This window comes from Rosa rugosa, chromosome 6 (genome assembly GCF_958449725.1).
Source record: "Rosa rugosa chromosome 6, drRosRugo1.1, whole genome shotgun sequence".
NCBI classification, from domain to species: Eukaryota; Viridiplantae; Streptophyta; class Magnoliopsida; order Rosales; family Rosaceae; genus Rosa; species Rosa rugosa.
This window is the reverse complement of record NC_084825.1, coordinates 36,396,507-36,411,848: the sequence shown is the minus strand read 5'-3', so window position 1 is coordinate 36,411,848 and position 15,342 is coordinate 36,396,507. Positions and strand designations below refer to the sequence as shown.

Below are 15,342 nucleotides of genomic sequence, written 5' to 3'. Positions count from 1 at the left end.
GAAAATTACAATTTAACACATTGCGGGAGAAACAGGTTTACCAAAACGCAACTCAGGCTCGTCAATGTAAAACATTATCAATAATATCGAAATTGTAGACCTATTTAATTATTTTCTTCTTCAATTCTCCGTTAACTCTCGTTTTCCCCCTCTTCTAATCCTTAGTGTCTGCGAGACCATGAGTTCTCACTACAACCACAAGCTATTCCTAAACACTTACAAATTAATTAGGAGGGGGTGTGCTTTGAATTCAAATTTCATTCATCATTACTAGAGTAATGCTTGAGAAAAGGACTATAATTGGGGTCAACTAAGAGTAATGGCATAATTAGTGTTCAATATATAGTTTCTACCCTTTAATTCAAAACAAAGGAAGGGCACGGAATGATCAACCCCATTTTTTCATGAGTACCCACCTACGACGGTTGGTAACAGGAGTTAAAACAAGCATTTCCATTTCGATCTAAACCAGGTACCAAAGTACAGTTGACAGTTAGGGCATGTGGTTCTCTGCATGCATCTAAATGAGGACGACGACTGCACAAACCAAACCACTGAATCACTGACACCGTGATTGTTCTCGTGATCAGATTTACTATTATAAGCTAATGATATATTCTCTTAAAACAACGTTGTCTTTTTTCGTTTGTTTTTTCTTGGGAGCACTCCAGAATCCAGATGATCAATTAATGTAGAATACGGGTCCAATAACAGTTCCGATGCTTGTGAAATTTCTCATTTAAAATGTGAGATCTAAAGTTTGAATCTTCTTTTTCTCAATCTTCAAACAAACAAACAAAAAAACGAGAATTTGTATATTTCAAAAAGAGATACAAATTCGTGCTTAATTACCTAAGTACGAATGATAGCTCACACCATTTGAAGGACGTTGTTAGTTTGCATGCTTAAGATTATTACGTTGTTACACATATGGCATGGATTACCTGTTTTGTACACTATATTGGGTGATGTAACGCATTAGAATCCTCACAAACTTCTTAACAACTTAGAAAGCTCCATGAAATCCTAATTCCAATAATCAAATCCTCATTTTCGTCACATACCCTCTTTTACCGATTAGAATAATGAAAAACTCGAAACATCACACACAGTAATTCTCCGTATAAAATAAAATAAAGTTTCCTGGTTTCCATCGGCCACTTATAGACGTTTTTAACCCTATTCTCAAAAATCGTACACGTCAACAACTTGGTACACACATTTCCGCTACCGCCAGCACAGAAAGTGTAGAGAGAGAGAGAGAGCGCGAATGGAGGTTAGTGGTGACTTTGATGATGATGGTTGGAAATGGAACTACTGTTACAGAGTATGGTAGGGAAAAAATGGAGACAGAAGACAACACTTTTCTTTCATGCAAAGCCTCCTCCTCTCTCCAACTGGGGTCCCATCAAATCAAAATCAATCCCAACCCAACTGTCACGTACTCCTTCTTCTTCTTCTTCTTATACTCTCTCACCCAACATCAACGACATTGTTAAAGCTTTTGTCTTTCACTCGCTTTTCTCACCACCATTGCTTCTTTGCTTCCTTCCCCCTCCACTTTTCTCAGTCTTTAATGGCTGCCCGTATGTGCCAGAATGTTTGGGACTTCTAGTGGGTCGGCGCTGGCTTCTCTTTTTAGCTGTCAAAACTAGATACCCACTACTAAAAGGTCTTTCTTCCCCAGAGAATTTGATCTCTGAGAAAAGAGTGTTTTTTTTTAATATTTTTCAGTGATTGATGGTTTGAGACTGAAAGAGAATTTTGCAAGAAAAATAAAAGCTTTTGCTTTTTTTGGGTTTGAACTCTGCAGAGTTTTGAGTGTTTCAATGGGTTTGAGGGTGTTTGGTGCTGCATTGTATTGGGTTGAATTTTTCTCACTGGGTGAAGCATTGACCTTGTGAGAGGGATTTTTGAATTAAAAAAAAAAGGCAGAGGTCCAAGCTAGCGCATGCTTGAGTTGTCTGAATTATCAATTCCATCGTGCAGAACTCATGACTTGTGGATCGAATTTGAGAAAAGAGATTTGGGTTTCTGTGTTTCTCAAGCTTGTGATCAAATCCCCACATCATTGCTGAGTTTTGGTCACTGAAGTTTGAGGGTGAAGTTTCAGCCTTTGACCCTTTTTGCGATCATAATAGCTGAGGAGGCATAATCATCTTAATTGGTTGGTCTTTTTTTCTGTGAAGGAAGACCAAATTGCAAGAATTTTCGAGCCTTTTGTGGAGAATATTGAGGTGCCGTTTAAGGCTTTTTTGAGTAGCAAAAGAAGGCTTTGATTCCTTGGCATCCGGATAAAGTTTTGGTTCCTTCAGCCTCACTCTGTTATAAGACTTGAGGAGTTGGAATTGGAATCTGCTCATCTGTGCAACTGACTTTTGCAGCTGCTTTGTTATCTATTCTCTGCTGTATTGAATTCAAGGCTCTGAAGTTTGAGGTAATCTGTTCATGCATGTCATTATCATCAACACTATTTTCATCCGTTTTTTTTTTATCTTATAGTACTGATTAGCTTTCCAAATCAGGATGATTTTTTCTCTGGAGTTGAATTTTGCTGCCATTTGAGTCAAATAAGAGTCATGTTTCTATCTATGGACTAATTTCAATAATCTCCATAACGCTCACCTTTTCCACATTACTATTTGGATATGCATTTCTTTATCAGTCGAGTTTTTGGGTGTGAGAACAAGAAGCAAGAAAACTGAAGTCATCGGTTTTATCTTTAAAGGGCTTTTATTGATCTCACATTTTCTGTCTTTGGTTTTTCAATCGGCCAGTTATTGACAGATTTTGGATGAAAAAGACCATATAAAATTATTCCTGATGGCAAAGAAGTCCCAGAGACGCTCTGTGCGGTATGAGAAAGACCAGTTAGGCTGTATGTGGGGTTTGATTAACATCTTTGATTTTCGGCACGGCCGCCCCACCTGGAAGCTGATCTCTGATAGGAGGCATGGAAGCAAGCAAGCTCTTGGTAAGAACTCTGAACTCTTTTAATTGGAAGCCGGCGTTTCCGGCTATCTGTTGCCTGATTTCTTCAGCCTGAAATGAGTTTACGAGTAATTGTGGTATTTGGTGATTTTGTCCTAGCTAACATTTTTATCTGAATGAGTTTTTCTTTACTCTGAGTTATAATTGGGGATTGGTTTTTAGTTGCTTTCAGCTCATCAAAAAGGACAATTTTCCATACTGGTTAAATTTATTTACTTTTCTCTGCTATTTGTTCACCAATTTCTTCAGGCTGAAATGAGCTAGCTCACTGGATTTGGGGGTGTTTTGTAGATAAGGTGTTGTAGTCAGCGTTTTTATCTAATAGTTTTTCTTACTCTGAATTACAATTAGAGAGTGATCTCAAGTAAAACTGCTTTCAAATCAGCAAAAGGGCAATATTCCAGATTTTTGTTAAATTTATATTTCCTTTTGTGCTATTTGTTGCCCAATTTCTTCTGGCTGAAATGAATTCAGTGGTAATTTTGTTTGGGGGCATTTTATAGACCCATAGTCAACTCTTTATCTGAATGACTTTTCTTACTCTGACTTATAATTAGGTATTGATATCTAGTAAATTTGTCTTTCAATTCATTAAAAGGAAATATTCCACATTGTTTCTGAATCATACTTCCTTTGTGCAGGTACTGGGTCTCCAAGGAACAGGTTTGGGGTGTTGAGTGGTTTGGATGAGAACTTTCAAGGCACCCTTGTAAGTTTGATCAAGTTATAAGCAAATCCAACTGAACTTGTATTTGAAATTTTTTTTTAAAATCCAGTTTCTGTGACAAGGGAGTTTACCACATAAGAGAATGTACCTATTCACCAATTGACTGATGATATAACTAATGGATTCTTACTAAAATGTTTCAGGAAAGCAATGTGGACACAACAGCAACAGTGGCAGGCGATGCTTGTAAGCCTAGTGTGAAGAAACTCATGGAAGAAGAAATGTCCACGGAGCAGGACATGAGGAAAGAGATCAGCACTGATGTGGTGAGTAACCAGACTGATGCAAGCCATACCAGAAAGGATCAAAAAAGAACAAAGAAGAGTCGTAAGAAAAGCCGGGACATGGACACCTGTGATTTGAATGGTTCTGAGACTTTGGAGCCTGGATGCTCATGTAATCAGAAACAAGAGCATAAATCTAGAAGTAACCGTGGCATAGATGAGATAATGGAAGAGGTATGCTGCCAGATCCATCAAAAGTATATAAATAGTGTGAATCATGATCATCTGAATGGTGAGACTCCTGTCAGATCAAACTACAAGCATTCTGATTTTGAAGAGAAATTATGTCTGACAATCAAGGAGTTCATGAATCAGAAGTTTACTGATGGGAAGCATCTCACAGAAGATCAGAAAATCCAGCACTTTAGAGAACTAATGGATGCACTTGAGACTTTAAGTTCAGATGAGGAATTGTTTCTGAAACTCTTACAAGATCCAAACTCGCTGCTGGCAAAGTATGTCTTGAACTTGCAGGATTCTCAAGTAGAGAAAGATAAAGAATCCAAGGCTGTTGCAGAGTCCAACTCGACAGAGAAACTTGACGATTCAAAACAACCTGAGGAGCTTGTCATCCGTAAACAGCGAAAATTTTTCAGGAGAAAGAGCAAGCCTCAAGAAAGAGACCCAGCTGAGGCCAATGAGAATTTTGAAGCTTCAAAGAGAATTGTCATTTTGAAGCCTGGGCCTACAGTTTTACGGGATTCTGAAACTGAAAGTAACAAGATCCCAGAGTCCCATTATCTAGTAAGAAGTAAAGGGCCAAGTGAAAAAATTGGCTCTCACTTTTTTCTTTCTGAAATAAAGAGGAAACTGAAGAATGCTATGGGAAAGCAACAGCATGGGGTATCTGCTATTGGAAATTCAAACAGATTGCCCTATGGGCATCAAAGTGTGGAAGATGGTGACAGAGGAATTGTTAAGGAAAAGTTTGGAAGTTCTCCTAGTAAAGATCACTTCTACATGGAAAGAATTGCTAAACCTTCTGGTGCTATCAAGAGAGCAGACAAGAGTGGCAAATTGAAAGAATCTGAAATGAATATGAAACATGAAGATCCAGGTATTCCTAATCAAAGGGTATCTAACATCTACATTGAAGCCAAGAAACATCTCTCTGAGATGCTGAGCAATGGAGACGCAAGTGTAGATTTTGTGGGACAACATTTTCCCAAAACCTTGGGAAGGATTCTCTCTCTTCCTGAGTACAATGTGTCCCCTAGGGGCAGTCCCGGAAGGGACTCGGAGCTTGGGTTTGTTACTGCACAAATGAGATTATCTCCTCGCGACAGAGTTTGGAAGGCCAATGAGAATGCAGGGTCTCCTAAGCAAGAGAAAAATGTCAGTCCTCTAGGTCAAGTAGCACAAAACTTAGAGAACAGGCTATCTGTTTCTGACAACAACACTGACTGTGAAGTACAGCCTCCTAATTCCCTACCAAGCACCTCAGTTGATTTGAAGGACAACTGTTCTCCTAGTGAAGCAGAAGAAACCCATGTCACGATTAAAGACGAGATGAATCCTGAAGGTATTGATTTCTTGGCTGTTTGATAAACGGTGACAAAATTCCTGTGCTTGCTTGGAACTTATTTGATAATTAGGATTTTAAAAATAAAAATTGCAGGTGATATGGAGATTGCAAAAGAGATTGAAATTGTAGCTGAGGAAGAAGAGAGTGTGCTGGATGCTCCTTCTGAACCGAGTTGCTCTTCCATTGCCAGGGATGACCAAAGTGGCGATGAGATTGAAATTGTGGATGATAAAAGATATTCAGAATGCTGGCAACGGGTAATTATAAAAGTTCTTTAATTTAAGGAAAACAAAAACCCAAAGAACCAAAAATATATTGTTTCAAGACTAGTTCTAATTTGAAAATCAACATAGATATTAAGTGATAAATTCCCTTTATGTCGAAGCCTAAATTCCCTTTATGTCGAAGCCTTGGTCTGATGAATTATATATATACTTATATACATATGTAATTATGTATATATGTTATTTGTCACTTGTCTAATCATGATTGTCTTCCAGGATTCTTATGAAGAGAGTCCAGGGCCATATGCTTCATTAGCATCCCCATCCAGCTCTCCAACCACCAAATATGTTGAAGGTATGGACATTGCCATCGGCATACCAGAGCAGCCAAGTCCTGTTTCAGTTCTTGATCGACTATTCTCAGAGGATGAGATCAGCCCTTCAAAAAGCATTTCTCAATCTGGTACAGATTCATAATAAGAGACTTATTAACTTAAGAGTCCTACTGTTATTATAATATATGCATCTAATATGTTAACTCATTCATTAATTTGCAGTAGAGCTACCTATACAACCCCTACGGATCATATTTGAAGATTATGACTCTTCAGCTATAGATGAAGCTAACAATGCAAAAACTTGTACAGAAGACAAGGAACTAATATCAGATTTTGTAAAAGCAGTTATGCAAGCCTCCGGATTCAACTGGGATGACTTCTGCATGAAGTGGCTTTCTTCAGACCAACTTATTGAACCATCATTGTGTGATGATGTAGAATTTTGTCCTAACCCGCTTTGCTATGACCAGAAGCTCCTTTTTGACTGTATCAATGAAGTTCTAGTGGAGGTTTGTGGGCGTTACTATGGTTGCTTCCCTTGGGTATCATCGGTGAAACCTATAAGGCCAGTGCCGGATATGAAGACTGCTATACATGAGGTTTGGGTAGAAGTTTACTGGCATCTCAGTCCGCTTCCATTGCCTCGTACTTTGGACCAGATAGTGACAAAAGACTTGTCAAGAACCGGAGCGTGGATGGACCTTCGATTTGATACTGAAACCATTGGTGTTGACATGGGTGAAGCCATTCTCCAAGACTTGATCGAAGAAATCATATTAAGCTATGCGGATGGAAGTCCCAAAAGTGAAGATGCTATAGTCCCTGATGACTTATAGGAAACAGAGAGCATTCTCAACCTGTAAATTACAATACACTTCTTCATGTTCGTACCGGACACCAACCCACACCACCTTGTCGAGGCGGTTGAAGGCAAAGCCATTCTTTGTGCTTCAAGGGGATGAGAAGCAGCATGTCAACTATTCAGAGGATTCTTTCCTGGAGTATCCTGGATCCAATATGACATGGCTTTGTAACTTCGTAAACTGAAATCATGTAGCCCCATTGCTAAAGGAGCATCCCGGGCAGCAGGCATCAGATGAAACATCCCTGATGGTTGGGGATCAGATATCAAGTTTGCTAAGTCTCCTTGCAAGAACTCAGATGCTTCAATGTTGAGGCGGTAATGTAGAGTTGTGCTTCTAATGTAGATTCCTAATTCCTGTAAAGGTAGAAGTGTGTTTTAGTCGAGGGTGCATGTGTTCTTCTTTTGGCTTGATTGCAGTCATTCCTAACTAGTGTTATCTTGTTCTTTTCCTTTTTGCTTTCCCTTTGTTTTTGCTGTTGTACTTGCAAGGGTTGTGAGTATACAAGTTGTGAGTTGCAAATCCTGTGACTGACTGGTTGTAAATACAAAAGAAAAATAATGCAAGTTCATGCCATGTTTATTATATGCAATGAACAAGCTGTAACTTTGGAATAGTAAATTCTATTTTATACTAATCTGAAATATTGTTTCATTGACTTTCAATCAATCTGCTTCTTTGATCATTAGATAAAATTACTTGGAGAATTGAGTCACCGCAAACAGTATTATTAATCAGGAATTCTACCTCTTCCTTCCTTGAACAAACAACTAGATCGATGGAAAAATAAATAAATAAAAACCAAAGAGGAATGCATATCATTTGCCTCCCCATCCATATCACACACAGTTAACATTTCTCGTGAATATTTTTCATTAACTTAATCGTCAAGTCTACAACAAAAGTTTTATCAGCTACAACAAGAACAGGACCAAAGTCCAAAGCTTTTCACTTCCAAAAAGATGACATAGCTAGTGTCTCATGGTGAGATACTCACTTTCTCCTTTTCTTTTTCCCTAAAGGTGGGCTCAGTGGATTAGCTGCTCTCTTTTTCTTCTCAAACGCACTGGTTCTGCTGTCTTCATTATCTTCATCGTCATCATCACCATCTGCAGCAGCTGGTGCTAACTCCTCTGCAATTTTGGCAGCTTTTCTCTTTTGAGCATTCAACTTGTAATATAGCTTTCTTTCAAGGGGATCATCTGAAGGCACAAATGTGGATGCACGGGGAACTTTAGCACCTAGTCCAAGCCTGCAAAAAAATATAGTCTACAGAAATCAGCCATGACCCAATAAACCAACAAAGACCATCTAAATATAATTATACACTCTTAAAACCCAATATAACACAACTGAACTCACCTAGCAGGTCGACTCTGTGTCTCAAAAGACTCATCTTCTGCTGGCAGTTTACTCATGTTACTCACCCATTTTTCGGCCTGCACATTAGTGGGTGTTCATTCACAAAGTTAGATTTTGAACATCACTGATTAAGCCAACGTCACCGTGGTGGAGAAATACTACGTACTTGGACACCACTGTGTACCAGTCATAAAAAATCATCTACCACATCAATATAACACCATTAGCACCATAAATGCTGTTCAAATGCAACTTATGACAGCACAAAGTGATGGCTCTTTATCTGCATTATTAACCTCACAAGCTTTTTCAAGACTCAACATGTCGCATTACAATTTTGTTCAAGCACACCTCGGTGAGGCTTCATACATCATGTTAAACTGAACATCCAGCACCACATATTCAAAGCCGATTCTTTCAAAACAAAACTTATCCTTCAAGCTCATTCACTTTGCACAAGATTCAAACAAGCAAAACACACACACACACAACTCCTCCGAGAACAATATCTCTTCATATCGAAACCAATTCTTTTACAACATAACTTCTCTTTCAAGCTCATTCAAATTTGCACAAGACTCAAGCAAGCAAAACACACACAAGTCTCTTCAAGATACTATATTTTCATATCATCAAATCTCAAAATGAAATTCATTGTTCTAGTTCACATAGACCACAGAGCTCACTACCATAAAGCAGTTCATAGTTGACAGCAAAATGAGGGAAAAGCATCATACCAAAGCCAAAGCTTTATTCAATTTAACAATTTGAGGAGGACCCTTCTTCTCCTTCTTCGTCTCAGTTGTGTTGGAGCTCATTGAATCTTCCTACAGCAGATAGCACACCCATAATTAGCACATGAACAGCGCCAAGAGTTTTTTATTGATCATCTGACGATAGATTGAAAGAGATTCGGAGACCCAAATAATGAAATTGAAAACCAGAAGCGCAATAAATTGAAGCAGGAAATAAAGCTAGGGTTTTGAACAATTACCAGAGAAGTGAGCTATGCCGAAATAGCTGGGTTTTGGGTCGCCAGAACTGAAAATTGAAGCCTCACTAGTTCGTTCGGTCTTTTACCAAACAATTTTTATTTATTATTATTATTTTTTTTTTTTAATGAATTGAGGGAAATAGTATATTCATCACAAGTTAGAATAGTCTGTTACATACCCTTGACCCTTCCGCTGTCATTTAAGGACATACACAGACAAGAAATAGACATATTCATTGTACATTCAAATATGTAGAGATAGCGGAAACCCTCCTTTGGTACTACTCCAAAGGCGCTAGAAATACATAAAGTGCACATCGGTACTTGACTTTCTAAATACAAGAAATTTATTGTAATTAGACAAAATCTAAAAACATAGGGATGAGCTTAGGACAAACACCCCAGCCCACCATAGAAGCCCAAAGGGTGTCCCAGAGACGAGTGACCCAACCAAGGCCCATCAAGGCAACCTTGGCATGACCCAGCAACCACCGCCGTACCAGAAGCCTCTAATGCGCTTCCGCCTCAACTCGCTGCCTTGACGTCGTTCAGACTATGCTGCCACGACCAACATCGTCCAGACCACGCCATCACGACCCATCCCGCCCCTAAAACCGGATTGCTCGATCCAACAACTCACAACATCTACCTTTTTTGAAACCTCAAACCAACGCTGTCAAAACGAGTTCCTCCAATCCCGGGCAACACGACTACTGGAATATTGAGGCGACCACCGAAATCGCTGCCAAAAACAAAGCCTGCAAAAACCTTGATCTAGCCACTCCCTCCCAAGAGCTACTGAGGCAATCATTCGAACCCCGCCCGGCAACAAAGCCATGCAGCTTCGACGAGGCCAAAAGGCCGACCTAGGCCAGGGCCGCCGCCGGACGAGAATGTTCATAGAGTCTTGAAGCCGCCTCTTTAGGGTTTCCTCGTTGCTTCAATTCTTAGTTCTCAATTATCCTTACATAAAAAACACATTTTGGTCGGAAATCGTCTATTGTGATATTATTTAAGGTAAAATTAATCCTGAAGTCATATCGGCACATACATAAAGATTCCCATATATATACCAAAATCTATGGTTAATTAAATATTTAAAAATAGACCAACATACTGAACCTCACTTTTTTTTTTTTTTTTTTAAAAAAAAACCCCACCCCATTCCCACCCTGAATGGGGCTCGAACTCCTGACCTCTTATATATGAGACCAAAGCCTTACCACCCTACTAAACATACTGAACCTCACTTATTCATAGAGCTTACTAGTCTATTGTGATATAGTTTTATCACTCTACCGTTTCTACATACAAAAGGTCTCTAGCGTCTTGAATTTACTTCCTTTTAAGCATTTAAATTTTTAGAGCCGATCTTGCTTGTAAAATAAATTTGGAAGTGTAAATATCAATATCATTAATGTCATATATATAAAATCAACAAAACTCATTCAAATCTTAACTCGTATATGCGCAGTAGTGTTGAAAAATGACTAACTTATTAATTAGTCATTTTCCCTACTAACTTATTAACTAGTTAAAAGATGAATAGCTCAACAAGTTAAGATATCATACTAAGAGCGCCTCCTTTGCACGCACCTAAACCCTAAACTGTTTGACAGCCTCCAGCTGCTTTCTCCTTACGCAACACCATTCACCATGGCTTCCATTAAGGACGTTACTGCGTCCTTTGCTACATCTCTTGTTTTGGCTGGTAATGAGATCATCGATCTTGAGAGAGAGAGAGAGAAGGGGGGGTGTGTACAGCGCCGCCCCAGGTAATCGTATCTGCTGGCCAAACTTTTGGCAAAGCAACCTGCATCTCTCAATGAATTGAGGCATTTTTTCAGAAGAGTTTAGGGTATTGATAAGGGTTTCAAGATCCAAGAAAGAGAATAAAATAGGTTCGTCCTGGCATTTGATCTACTCCGAGACCACAATCCTTCAGAGTGGACAGTGGAGGTTCAACCATGCCCCGGTGGTGTTACAGGAGTATGACGGCATGGCACCGCTACAAACTGTGGAGATGAACTCCCTATTCTTCTGGGTGCGAATCACTAACATCCCACCTGAAATTTTCTTCTTCTTCAAAAACTTGGTTGGCAAATGTAATTTGTGTCACCTATTACTGCATGAAGGAGATCATTGCCCTTTAAGCATGGGGGGTCTGCAAAGGGGTCTTGTTGAGAGAAAGCTTGATATTGGAAGTTCATCTGTGGGGTTCTCTACAAGCAAGTTTATGGACGGTACTTTTCACTTCCAAGGTATCCAAACTCCGGTGTTGCCTCCTATAAGCCGGTCATTGTTTGGATCGTCTGAACAAACTGAACGCAAACCAATTATCTTGTGTGAAAAGCTGCTAACTCCCAAAACTACTGCTAATTCCATGGCCTTGGACCCTGTCTCCAAAATCTCCGAGAACATCCTTTCTCCTCCCAAAGACACTACACCTCCCCGTCTTCTGAATTGGTGGTCGTTCAAGTGACTAAACCTGTGCAAATTTCTGCAATTGAGGAAGATGAATTGGTGGTCCAAACTGAGCAGAACCCTGCCTCGGAAACTGAAGCTACTGCACCTCCACAAGTAAAGCTAAAAATTGAAAAAGAACACTATCTCCACCTTCGGAGGCTTCTTTAAAAAAGCTAAAGATTATTCTGCCTGAGTTGTTCAGGAAGGTAGAGCTGCAGGATGCACCAACCAAGAAGCTGAAAACACCCACTTTTCCAAGCAAATTATCCGCTAGGTATCTTGGTCTGATTGAAGCACCAGGTAGCATTTTGGTGCCAAAAGAACCGATAATGGAAGTGAAGGTGGAACCGAAAAAGAAGAGAGGAAGGCCACTTGGTTCCAAGAACAAAAATCCCTCAAAGTCCAAACGAGTTCCTGAGGCACAGGTGACCTGTTTTGAGTACACCAAACCTCCTAGCCCTAGTGAGAGAAAGGCAATGAGAAAATTTAAGTTTTTTGCTTTTGAGACTTAGCTTATTTGCCATGCTTTTAGTATAATTTATAGGCTCACTTGAAATAAGTGAGCACTGATTTGTAATAGTGAGTGGTGCTAGCATATCACTTGTCTTACTTACCCTATTGAGACAGCGGATGATATGTATTCGTGTCGTTCTGGCTTTAGGTAAAATCTATTTACTGATTCAAAAAAAAAAAAAAAAAAGTTAAGAGATGAATAGAAGTTTTAAATTGCGTTCAAATATCTAAAATGTTATTATTACAAATTCAACACATTGTTGGTTTTTGTAAACGTACGAACAATAGAGGGATGACACTACAAAAAAATTGACGCACCACTGCTTGAAAGTGTTCAAGTTTTCCTTATACAAGGGTTTGTACACTAAGTCATTTCATACGTTCAACGTATCAAATTAACAAATTACATCTTATTTTTGTATTGGTAGTTCAATCCTTGTTCAAACATGACTCATGATCCTTCTTGGAGCTCACTTGTTTTGGGCAAACAGTTGCCACCGAGGTCAAGGTATCAGGTGCGCGGTTATGTGACCTCTTAATAGAAGTGTTCATATTCTTGATCCCAGAAGAGGTAGTTTTAGTGTTATATTTTCTTTGATCAATAGGTTAGAAGAAATTGCTTAGATTGTAGCTTTTACAGCTATTCTTTGATCAACAAGTTTTTTTGAATCGAATGAGGTCAGTCAATTTTATAATTCAGCAAGCAGTACTAGAAACGACACACCCCAAAGGGGCCGACAGAAAGAGACGTCCTTTAAGACATACAAAGGACCTATTCTAAGAAAACAGAGCCTCGCACTCCCGGGTACACCCACCTTTTAAGGACAATTAAGCACCTTTATTCTAACAAAACCTAGAAACTCATAAGCAAATAAAATAAAGGTAACAACCGAGCAACTAGATCTCGCGACCCAAGGAAAAATTAAACATTGCTAGTAGGAAAGGATGCCATCGCATCCCCTACAACACCTCCATTTTTTGGCATTTCCTCCATCACAGCCCACGGGGAACCCAACATCCAAACTCAGGCCCAACAGCCCCAACAATGAGCCAAAGTCCACCCCAGGCCCAACAAACCTGGACTCCAGCGGTAAACCCTAGCGTCCCTAGCCGCCAAGTATTCTTCCCACACGTCAGCCTCCTCCACACCACTGCTGCCGCAGAAGCCGTTGCCACCTCCGCGCAGGTCCACCATCAGACCAGCCCGCGCCGGGATCAAATCCGACAAGGAGAAGAAAGCTCCACCACCCTCGTCAAGGTCCAAAACCAATCCAACTGCGAGCGTTGCTGACGACGAAAAAACGAGATCGTCCCCGATCCCTACATCCTCGAACACCAAAAACAACTGATCCCATTCGATCGGATTTGAGCCCAAGTTGACCTGATTAACAGAGCCATCTTCAAATCTCCATCCAACACCCCCTATTCCAGAGTCAATAGCGATCTCCCAAGTCCAACCCGATGCAACAACACATGCGCCGGTCCTCGCACTATCACACCAACCCCGACTTGATCTCAGAGCAAGCCTAGAACCACCAGATCTACCATCACCTCCAGCGATTGTAGCAAGCAAAAGAAGGCCAAGGCCCAGGAGCAGGGGGTGCCGTCGAAAACAGCCGTCACCACCAAGAATTAGACCAAAGAGAGGTGAAAAGACACCCCTCCCTGTCAAAGGTAACGAACCACCACCAGCCGGAACTGGTCGCCGTCGAGAATTCTCTCTTTTAAGAGTCAGAAGAGAGAGCATAATGTTTTCTTTAACCACAAAAATGGCAGCTATGAATTAAAACTTTGATAACAAGTTAGATGAAATCTAGGATTGCTCAATTTTTAAATAAACCTATAAAAGGGAAAGATGTTAGCAATCACCAGTAAAACAATGGGAAAGATAACCACCTATGGATCTTATAGCTATACTACCTAGTTGAGAATATATTGCTAACTATGAAAAAAAAAAATTATTTCCATATTGAGATGTACAATTCTCAGGAATTTGAAAATGAATATCTTTTTTTCTTAATACTGCTAACTATGGAATAAAGTTTATTTTCATATTGAGATGCACAATTCTTGCTATGCATGGACGTAGTGTAATGTTTAAGTTTGGGATAAAATATTCATTTCCACGATTTCAGTAAGTAAATGTTATAGAGGAGTTGAAAATTGAAACTTGAAAAAAGGAAGTGCTGCATAAATGATGTCTTTTGTGTCTGTGTGTGACATCGATCTCTAATTAAGATCAACTATATTCATAGAGTAATTGATATACAGTTACTTTTATAAGCCATTGAATATTTTGTATCTATTAGCATTACAAATATTTTCTTGACGTAAACCATTGTCAGAATCTGTTGAAGTTCATATCTTAACATTGGACAATTGAAATTCTCAAACTCGAATACACCATTTGTCACTTTCTAATGCACGGTTATTGATAGTGTAATCAAGTAGGAAAAATGACAAAAAGGTACATCTGAACGAAAATAAAAATACATTTTCTTTTAAGAAGTAGAAATGTCATGCTATAAAGGGCAAAATTTTATATACAAGTTCATACGACGGTTTTACCCTATCTATGTATATTTATATATACAAATCACAAATTTAATTATTGTAAAAATACATATTTATCCATATGTAGATAACGAATAAAGTTCTAATATGTATTTGTACTTGCATGCAACATGATGTACCTCAAAAGTAAGTCAATTACGGGAGCTAAAAAGAAACCCTAAGTTGAGTATTATTAGTGGAAGTACATATGCTTTCAGGAAATGGGGTGCCTATAACCAAATACCTATACCTCTCCAAGAATGGGCCATTCTTTTTGGGTCAACTACATTAGGGCATGGCCTATTGGAACAAGTACATTACTGCCTCCATTGAGATCATATCCAAACTCTATGTTCTGCACATAAAAGGAAGTTGGTGGAAGTTTGGAACTGCAGTTGTGTTAGAAAAAGTTGATATGCATAAGTGCATAACACATGTGAATGCTATAATGCTTACATAAACTTCTCATGAAAACCCACAATGTCTTCAGTAATAAAAAAAA

The 15,342-nt window shown here is 39.2% G+C and overlaps 2 protein-coding genes across 4 annotated transcripts; one reads left to right on the top strand and one right to left on the bottom strand.

Annotated features, from left to right (window-relative positions):
• Positions 1-1,301: 1,301 nt before the first annotated feature.
• Positions 1,302-7,617, top strand: LOC133714368 (uncharacterized). Of its 2 annotated transcripts, none has more exons than XM_062140466.1 (7): positions 1,302-2,437; positions 2,778-2,974; positions 3,633-3,700; positions 3,862-5,524; positions 5,621-5,784; positions 6,028-6,214; positions 6,312-7,617. In XM_062140466.1, exons 2-7 carry the CDS (start codon positions 2,824-2,826, stop codon positions 6,923-6,925), a joined length of 2,847 nt encoding a protein of 948 aa, XP_061996450.1. In that variant the 5' UTR covers positions 1,302-2,437; positions 2,778-2,823; the 3' UTR covers positions 6,926-7,617. The 2 variants fall into 2 exon arrangements, with proteins under 2 accessions (XP_061996450.1, XP_061996449.1); XM_062140465.1 differs by having other exon boundaries at positions 1,307-2,437; positions 6,309-7,617.
• A 112-nt stretch (positions 7,618-7,729) lies between these two features.
• On the bottom strand, positions 7,730-9,432 carry LOC133715962 (uncharacterized protein PB1E7.01c-like). 2 transcript variants are annotated; one of them, XM_062142675.1, is made up of 4 exons: positions 9,309-9,432; positions 9,052-9,141; positions 8,315-8,391; positions 7,730-8,204 (listed from the first exon to the last, which is right to left on the bottom strand). In XM_062142675.1, exons 2-4 carry the CDS (start codon positions 9,130-9,132, stop codon positions 7,946-7,948), a joined length of 417 nt encoding a protein of 138 aa, XP_061998659.1. In that variant the 5' UTR covers positions 9,133-9,141; positions 9,309-9,432; the 3' UTR covers positions 7,730-7,945. The 2 variants fall into 2 exon arrangements, with proteins under 2 accessions (XP_061998659.1, XP_061998660.1); XM_062142676.1 differs by having other exon boundaries at positions 9,052-9,137; positions 9,309-9,372.
• Positions 9,433-15,342: the final 5,910 nt, after the last annotated feature.

Bases quoted from the DNA above. Each gene is read 5' to 3' on its own strand.
- LOC133714368 (XM_062140465.1), top strand. From the start codon at position 2,824: ATGGCAAAGAAGTCCCAGAGACGCTCTGTGCGGTATGAGAAAGACCAG. The intron at 3,701-3,861 runs GTAAGTTTGATC...AAAATGTTTCAG, and splicing joins AGAACTTTCAAGGCACCCTT to GAAAGCAATGTGGACACAAC. The intron at 5,525-5,620 runs GTATTGATTTCT...TAAAAATTGCAG, and splicing joins AGACGAGATGAATCCTGAAG to GTGATATGGAGATTGCAAAA.
- LOC133715962 (XM_062142675.1), bottom strand. From the start codon at position 9,132: ATGAGCTCCAACACAACTGAGACGAAGAAGGAGAAGAAGGGTCCTCCT. The intron at 8,392-9,051 runs GTATGATGCTTT...ACTAATGTGCAG, and splicing joins TGAATAAAGCTTTGGCTTTG to GCCGAAAAATGGGTGAGTAA. The intron at 8,205-8,314 runs GTGAGTTCAGTT...ATTTTTTTGCAG, and splicing joins ACACAGAGTCGACCTGCTAG to GCTTGGACTAGGTGCTAAAG.